We start from the raw sequence: 9,170 nt of genomic DNA, 5'->3' as shown, positions 1-9,170 counted from the left end.
GGCTACCGTCCGTGGTCGACATACAAAGAAATGCCAATTTCCGACAACTGTAAAGGCAGCACGGCTCTGTCAGGCCCGGGATGACGTCACCTCCTGCTGACCCTCACACTGCACTGGAGCCGTGTGCACCGACAAGTAAGTTGTAGTCGTTGAGCCGGCGGTGCCTTAACCTCCATCCGTCATGCAGCATGGTACGTTTATAAGGACCTTTGTAAGGAGCCGAGGGCTGTTAATTGAATAGCAAGTGAAAGCTAACGCAGCATGATAAAGGTCGCCGCTGTTAGCTGCTGCTATGCTAGCAAGTGCGAGCTACCATCTGTGACAGGAGACATGACGTTAATGGGTTGGCTAACGATAGCACGTGGCTAACTAATCATACTATCAACATGCATGTTTTACGTGGTACCGTCACAGGGGGATATTGGAAACGTTGCGTTATTGAAGGCAAGTGTCGAGAAGAAACACTCCCCAAGTGCTATATTTATAAGTCTTTGGCATACGTTTATTTTGTATTATAAAGTTACATAATAATAATAATAATACATAATATTTCCTCATGGCCTCTCAGTTTAGTAATAAGAAATGCATCACTTAGTATGACTTGATGTCATGTCTATTTGTTCAAACTCAATCAATGTCTGCTTTTGGTTATTAAAAAGTAATTATACCGTATGTTGACTAGAGAAGCAGCACACCGGATTGGTTTGGATCAAGCCACCAGACATTTGTAGCATGTCTATATAAAGTGATGCAGTGGAAAAAAATGTGGGTGGCATGAACCTGCCCACAGCTGTAAATAGATGCACAGGTGGCAACATACAGAAGCACACCGCCCGTGTGACCAAATCAAGCAGGACGTGGAAGCGGGCAAGATGAGAAGAAAAAATGCCCGCTTTATTCTTCATCTCTTTGTGCAGCATGAACACAGCACGACAAGTCCTGACTTGCTCTAAGCTCGCATATCAGTCAGCCAACGTGAACTGCAGGAGAAGATTCTGCACCTCACAGGTAAGACCACTTTAACGATATTTAAATGTAGAGATGTAATAAGTGCTTGGACACACTTGTACTTTTAACAGCTCAGCTTATTAACACCGGGCAGAGTGATGTTGGTTTATGGAAGGATAATGCCTTCAGATTATGCACTGACAGTTACAAAAACATTGACCAAAGTCCTGGCAGGTTAGCCTTTGTCAGCCGTGGCTGATGATTGTTTTTTTTCTATCGACAGGCGAGTGAGCTGTTGGGATATAAAATGAATAAGGACCACTCGAGGATGATTTAAGTTGTGTCTCTAATATATCCCAGTTTTGTGTTGCAGCACATAATGACATCACGGCACACACACGCCAAAAGGATCGATGGACTGGACAAGAATGTGTGGTAAGGGAAACCTTTATCTTTTGTTAAACAGTTTGTGGAGTTCTGCTTACCGACCTCTGATCAGGTTTCTATTTTCCACTGCTAAGACAAGACCCAGCATTATTACTTATGACAAGAGCAAGGTTAGGGTGTGTAAGAGCAGGTTGGTATTTGTTATTGATCAGCGTGTCACACTATATATGGTAGGAACCTTTGGGGCCTCGACCGGTGTTTCTGATGGGACTAAGAACAAACAGTTTTGACCGCTGTGGTACGCTGTAAAATAAATTGTAATCGTGGGTGCTGTAATATACACTCACCGGCCACTTTATTAGGTACACCTGTCCAACTGCTCTTTAACACTTAATTTCTAAGCAGCCAATCACATGGCGGCAACTCAGTGCATTTAGGCATGTAGACATTTTCAAGACAATCTCCTGCAGTTCAAACCGAGCATCAGTATGGGGAAGAAAGGTGATTTGAGTGACTTTGAACGTGGCATGATTGTTGGTGCCAGAAGGGCTGGTCTGAGTATTTCAGAAACTGCTAATCTACTGGGATTTTCACGCACAACCATCTCTAGGGTTTACAGAGAATGGTCCGAAAAAGAAAAAACATCCAGTGAGCGGCAGTTCTGAGGGCGGAAATGCCTTGTTGATGCCAGAGGTCAGAGGAGAATGGCCAGACTGGTTCGAGCTGATAGAAGGGCAACAGTGACTCAAATAACCACCCGTTACAACCAAGGTGGGCATAAGAGCATCTCTGAACGCACAGTACGTCGAACTTTGAGGCAGATGGGCTACAGCAGCAGAAGACCACACCGGGTGCCACTCCTTTCACCTAAGAACAGGAAACTGAGGCTACAATTTGCACAAGCTCATCAAAATTGGACAATAGAAGATTGGAAAAACGTTGCCTGGTCTGATGAGTCTCGATTTCTGCTGCGACATTCGGATGGTAGGGTCAGAATTTGGCGTCTACAACATGAAAGCATGGATCCATCCTGCCTTGTATCAACGGTTCAGGCTGGTGGTGGTGGTGTCATGGTGTGGGGAATATTTTCTTGGCACTCTTTGGGCCCCTTGGTACCAATTGAGCATCGTTGCAACGCCACAGCCTACCTGAGTATTGTTGCTGACCATGTCCATCCCTTTATGACCACAATGTACCCAACTTCTGATGGCTACTTTCAGCAGGATAATGCGCCATGTCATAAAGCTGGAATCATCTCAGACTGGTTTCTTGAACATGACAATGAGTTCGCTGTACTCAAATGGCCTCCACAATCACCAGATCTCAATCCAATAGAGCATCTTTGGGATGTGGTGGAACGGGAGATTCGCATCATGGATGTGCAGCCGACAAATCTGCGGCAACTGTGTGATGCCATCATGTCAATATGGACCAAACTCCCTGAGGAATGCTTCCAGCACCTTGTTGAATCTATGCCACGAAGAATTGAGGCAGTTCTGAAGGCAAAAGGGGGTCCAACCCGTTACTAGCATGGGGTACCTAATAAAGTGGCCGGTGAGTGTAATGGATGAGCTTTCCCTGATGCAAATAAACGGACATAAGTGCATATCAACCACGGGCAAGTGAACTCTTATTTATCCCTCGAGGCAAAGGCAGCGCGTCAACTAAAGTTTCCGGTCAAAAACGCCTCAGTAGCTTAAAGCATAGGCTTAGCTCCTACAGGGTGTGAGGAACCTGTTGTTGTGGAACGCAACATAAACACACGTAACACACTGTGTACAAAATAGGTGTCAGTCAATGTTGATATCGAAGCATAACAATGGATACATTAAATGTATTTTGGCTGTCCTTACTTTTTTCTTTGGTCAACAAAACCTTGTCTGTGATTGAATTTTTAATGTGATTTCAGGGTGGCTTTTATTTCGCTGGCAGCCGACCCAACTGTGGTGAACCTGGGCCAGGGCTTTCCAGACATCCCTCCCCCTTCTTATGTCAAGGAGGCACTGGCACGAGCTGCATTAGAGGACCGGATGAACCAGTACACCAGGGGCTTTGTAAGGCTGATGATATCACTGCTGTCACTCACTCCTGGTGCACTGCTCCTACATGCAAATCATTATTGGAAAGTTATTTAAAGGGACAGTTCACCCATAGTAAAAAGACTGCTTATTTCTAGAGCTGTTTGTACATTCTTGTGTTTGTTTTGGTGTGAGTCAAAGAGGGTTGAAGGTGTCAGTCACAGGCCGGTCTGTCTTCGCTCTCTCAAGAAAACCCCTCCAAAAAACATGTCTCATTACGTAAATTAGCATCCAGACACTCAAAATAATCCACATAGAACTGTTTACAACTATACTTAATTTGTGTCAACTTGTGTAACTTGTTTTTCATAAAATTTTGGTTATTTAGTTGGAAAAGGGTACTTGTTATAGCTGAAGAACTTTAATTTAGGTTATGAAAAGTAATGAGCTGTAATTTAGTCAATGAGGTAAGTCACTTAATGATGCGTTCAGGCTCTGTTCAGTAAGAATGACTATTAGATCAATGTAGGGCTGTCACGATATCACATTTTTGTAGCCTAGTGACATAAGTACGCTCTTTGAAAGAACGTTTCATTTGTCAGAATAGTTAGACATTACAATTGGAATGTGAAAAAATATACTTAATTAAATAAAACAAAGGAAATAACTGAGCAATAGAGCGGGCGAAGTGTGCGTGCACGCTGCCTAAGCTTTTTTACTTGTGCTGATCCAATCTTTGATCTGAGCACTGAACTACCAGCTAAACCTCCATCGTGTGGGAAAGCTGCAATTTGTGGTCGTGAGATGGAAGCAACCACATCAAACTGACATTGCGTTACAGAATTCACCAACATATTTGCCTTTGCCAGTATTCCCTTAATTGCTGGATCTCGTCTACGTGTTATTTTTCTGTTGATCTCAAGGGTCATCCGCCGTTGGTGAAGGCCCTTTCTCAGGTTTATGGGAAGGTCTACGGGCGTCACATTGACCCCCTCAAAGAAATCCTGGTCACAGTGGGAGGCTACGGCTCCCTATTCAGCACCATGCAAGGACTGGTGGAAGAAGGAGATGAGGTAAGGATCTCTCTCTCTCTCTCTCTGGGTCATACAGAGGTTATAATACTCATTCATTCGTAAACATGCACCCGGTACTGACAGTGAGTTTATTGCTTCTCTCCAGGTCATCATAATAGAACCTTTCTTCGACTGCTACGTACCGATGGTGCGGATGGCCGGGGCAAAGCCCGTGTTGATTCCGTTGCGTCTCGTGAGTTAAACCCACAGCTGCTGATGGACTACAAATACAGTTTCTCTTTAAGCCACTGGACGTCTTGAGTGGGTTTGTAGATTTCAGGGAAATGTCTTCTGCAATATTTCAGAAGTCTGGGAAGAAGACACCCTCAAGTGCCGACTGGTTTCTCGACCCGGAGGAGCTTTCCAGTAAATTTAACTCAAGGACAAAGGCCATCATCATCAACACCCCCAACAATCCTATCGGAAAGGTAAGTCTACATCCCCGTTGTCACTTGTTAGGTCTGAAAGATGTGGACACCTGCTGCCCCAGTAAGCCCTGTCCTCCTCCTGCAGGTTTTCAGCAGAGACGAGCTGCAGATGATCGCTGACCTCTGCATCAAACACGACACACTGTGCTTCAGTGACGAGGTTTATGAGTGGCTCATCTACAGAGGACACCAACACATCAAAATAGGTACGCTGTACAAAGAAGTCGGTAAGAGCCGATCGCCCTCATGAGCTCTGGGTGTGGGGGTTTCCATTGCGCACACACACAAAAAAAAAATACTAATTTGATTTCAGCCTTAGATGGCCACTTCGTACCCTTAAGAGCGTCTCAAGTATTTACTTTATACGCACCAGTACAGTTTGATGGAAAACTGTTTCTGTCAACGTATGTTCTTAAAAGGGACAATTTCAAAAATGTTGTTACACAATTTTCTGAAGGTGTGACGTAGGTTTCTTTCTCTTAAGCCACTCTGCCTGGAATGTGGGATCGAACAATCACAATCAGTAGTGCTGGGAAGACGTTTAGTGTAACCGGATGGAAGGTGAGAATAATGTTGACTCAGAACGCGATTTCTAAATTTGAAACAACCAGTTCTTTTACATTGTCGCTGAAATTCTTGTCTTCTAGCTCGGGTGGTCCATAGGGCCGGAGCATTTGATGAAGCACCTTCAAACGGTCATGCAGAATACTATGTACACCTGCCCGACACCTTTGCAGGCAAGATTACATGGCTCCTGGAAACCCGAAGGATCTTTTCATCCCATATTTTATTCTCAAGCTTCCAGCTGTCTGTCTCTCCTTTCAGGAGGCTGTGGCACAAGGCTTGCTGCATAACGTTGACCTCATGGGTCAACCAGAGTGCTACTTCTCCTCGCTGGCAGAAGAGCTAGAGGGCAAGAGGGACCGCATGGCTGCCATCCTCCAAGAGGCCGGCATGACTCCCGTCATTCCGGAGGGAGGCTACTTTATGCTGGTGGACGTCACATCTCTCAGTGAGTTTGTGGACATTCAAGCTGACATCACTAGCACATCTGCACCGCTGCTGCTTAACCTGTTTGGACAGCTTGTTTTCTTTGCAATTTAGTTACGTCAACCTTTAATCGGTTTCATGCTGTGGTTAAGAGCCACGCAGACATAAACTGAACAGGTGACACAATAATCTACATTCAATGGAAGTGTGAGCTCAGAGGGAATAACCAATCCCTGTCATGATGGGACAATAAGCAGATTTGTAAAGCATAATAGGCCAGTTTATGCAGAAGCAGACCCTCTGAATTTATGGACAGAGTTGTTTGCCTTGAATCCAAAAGTTTGTTTAAACCTGAAAGACTGTTTGCATTACATTTAGGAGTTAGAGCATGTGCCTTTTTTTAACAGGCGGACAATAATTGCAAGTAAAAATAGTTTTAAATCCTTTTAGATCATGATAAAATGAATACAACTGAAGTTATGCCACAGGACACCGCCACTGTCCCTCACAAACGGAGAAAAGAAATGAAGCAGCTTTTAATTAGTAACTTAATATTTGAAAAAATGTAAAACATTTGTTTTCTTAGAGAATACTCTGGGGCATATATAATTTGTGCTAAGATCAGCTTTTACTATTCACATAAATTACTACAAGGAAGGCTTTTCATATTGCGTTATGCTAATGACAAGAGAGCTAGTGGAAATTTTGATACAATTTGGAACGTGGTATTTTATGGACTTGCTGCAGAGAGACACGACTCTGTCTTCATTTGTGCCTGCTGTGTATCGTAGATCAGGACCTGTCTCATATTGTCGAAGATGAAGCCTACGACTACAAGTTTGTGAAGTGGATGATTAAAGAAAAGGTAATTGAATTACTTCATTCATCTAGCTCTCCAGAATATACAATACTTTGATTGTAGCAATATATTTAAAGTGTTGTTCTTACTAATATTTTCTTTAGAAACTTGCAGCCATTCCAGTCACAGCGTTTGTTGGAGAGGAGTCCAAGAAACACTTTGAGAAATACATTCGCCTTTGCTTTATTAAGGTAAATACAAAACTGCCTGTTACAAACCAAAAACACAGTACCTCCAAAATGTTGTTAAGATTAATATTAAACCCTGTTAAGATTAATCTTTTTTTACTTTTACTTTTTTCTTAACAGAAAGATAGCACTCTGGATGCAGCAGAGACCATCTTGAAAAACTGGAGGAAGATTTAATGTAATTTGTGTAAACTGGTCAAACTGACGGAATGGGACTTTACACCAATGTTGCGCACTAGAAGTCAGTAAAACACCAATAGTGAAGCCGCTAATAGCAACACATGGACTTTGCTATGTGCTCAAATTTGACTCCCAAAACAATTGTTTTGGGAAACTTCCATTGTGGAAAAAATGAGAAAAAATGTAGATTTTTGTTGTGTTAACAAAGTAAATTTTAATCAATATCTGTCTGATTTATACATGTATAGAATCAACTTGTTTTCCAAATAATGCCAATATGTGAATAAGTATTTGTTTGAATTTTTAAATTGTTGCCAATGCCACAATAAAGAAATGTAACTTAATCACAGAAAGCGACTAACTCTTAATTGTTGTTGGTTAATATCATATTTTATGGTTTGCAGTATACACAGAACTACGGGGTATGTTTACTTCACTAAAGTAATGCAGCCATACAATATGGCTAAATAAAACCTATTTACATTGTATTTGATCTGTGGATATTTAGAAAATTAAAATTAGACTTCATAATTGAATGAACATAATGAAAACCAAAATAATCAGTACATTGAGAAAGTTATTTGGATGTTGGCAAACATTGAGGTAAGTGACAACAAGTTGCACCTTGCACAAAAAGCTTTTGGGCGGTGAGCACTAACGTAATTCTTTCCTCAGGTAAGTTAGCATGGAGCGCTTATGTAACGTCAGGCAACAATATTGGTCACGAGTTTGTTTTGTATCTTCTCAAAATAAACTTCATTTTTTACCCATTCAGAAAATTAGACCAAGAGAACGCGGTCAAGTTCGTACACTAAAAGGAGCGGTCAAAATGCTCTGGTTGGCCGTCTGCCCCTTTCAACCACTTTTTCGAATCCTCTAATCCTATTGGACAAAACCCGCCTGGAAATGATCGACAGCTTCCTTAGCCACTCAGAAGTAAATTAGGTAGAGGGTTAGAATATGCTCAAGAGTTAGGATTGGCTGAAACCCCTCCCTCCTCCCCGCTCCTAAAACCTTCGCAGAAATGGCTCGTGGTGAGCATACAATGGCGGCCTCAAGTTACTTGCAAAAAAACAAAAACAGTTGTCGTTCAAAAAGTTAAAGGTAAGGGGCATTTATGATATATAATATATATATATATATATATATATATATATATATATATATATATATATTCTGGTTACTTGGTGGTTATTTTTGCTCTGGTTTTGGTAAGGTTTGGTAAAAATGACACTTTCACAACATCATTGTTATCACATTTCCTTTTTGTTAGCTCCTTGCTTCGCTGAGGAAATGTTAATGTTAGCACCGCCGCCGTGTTCACTTTTTCTGTACACATTAGCATATCAATATTTGGAGTTGTGTTTGGAGTATTTTCAAACGGATTAGTGCAGGATTTAGCCAAGGCTAACGTTTTGAACGGTGTGAAGCCTTTATATATTCGATACTTCTGTTCGGTTCTCCACCATTTTAGTAACTTAAGCGGGACTCTGATGCAGCAGGCTGGTCTCCCTGGTCCTCTAACGAGGGAATATCCCCGAAAACATTGTTTACAACGACGATTGCACGTCTGCGTTGATTGGGATCGATTGTGTTTGTCAGATTTACAGAACCCTTAGCATATGTACAGAATTGTCCCTCCAATCTACTTTATACTTAAATATTAATGAATATTATATGATCTAATTGTTGGGCACATGGCTTTTCTCCAAATGAGTGGTCTATGGCCACAGATATTTCAATGTAAATATTTGGTGGTCAATAAATAGAGAGAAACTCGAAAAATTAGAATATTTCGATATATATATATATATATATATATATAAAATCAAATACAGGCTTGAAATATTTCACTACACTGCATGTAGTCTATATAATATATTAGTTTCACTAGCTTTTTGCACGATATTCAAATTTTTCGAGTTTCACCTGTAATGCAGGAATCATATTTTGGGATTTTTTTATTTGATGTGTAAACAATAAAAAAGAAAAATAATTAAAATACATACCATTAAGATAAAACATCTGTAAGCCATGTTCAGTTTAGTGGCCTTTGCTGCTATTTCCTAACAGCAGCCACACTGCTTGTAAATACTCTT

The 9,170-nt window shown here is 41.4% G+C and overlaps 1 protein-coding gene across 3 annotated transcripts; it reads left to right on the top strand.

Annotated features, from left to right (window-relative positions):
- Nucleotides 1-7,428, top strand: LOC119217017 (kynurenine--oxoglutarate transaminase 3-like). Of its 3 annotated transcripts, none has more exons than XM_037470302.2 (14): nt 1-135; nt 918-1,008; nt 1,322-1,383; nt 3,245-3,389; nt 4,277-4,426; nt 4,533-4,619; nt 4,732-4,854; nt 4,940-5,060; nt 5,339-5,415; nt 5,502-5,591; nt 5,680-5,866; nt 6,636-6,709; nt 6,808-6,894; nt 7,012-7,428. In XM_037470302.2, the coding sequence occupies exons 2-14, from the start codon at nt 919-921 to the stop codon at nt 7,066-7,068; spliced, it is 1,350 nt and encodes a 449-aa protein (XP_037326199.2). In that variant the 5' UTR covers nt 1-135; nt 918; the 3' UTR covers nt 7,069-7,428. The 3 variants fall into 3 exon arrangements, with proteins under 3 accessions (XP_037326199.2, XP_037326198.2, XP_037326200.2); XM_037470301.2 differs by having other exon boundaries at nt 85-191; XM_037470303.2 differs by lacking the exon at nt 1-135 and having other exon boundaries at nt 1,309-1,383.
- The last annotated feature ends 1,742 nt before the right edge of the window (nt 7,429-9,170 follow it).

This window comes from Pungitius pungitius, chromosome 7, assembly GCF_949316345.1.
Source record: "Pungitius pungitius chromosome 7, fPunPun2.1, whole genome shotgun sequence".
In the NCBI taxonomy this organism is placed as follows: Eukaryota; Metazoa; Chordata; class Actinopteri; order Perciformes; family Gasterosteidae; genus Pungitius; species Pungitius pungitius.
Note: the sequence above shows the minus strand (reverse complement) of the source record. Positions and strands in the feature narration are given on the sequence as shown.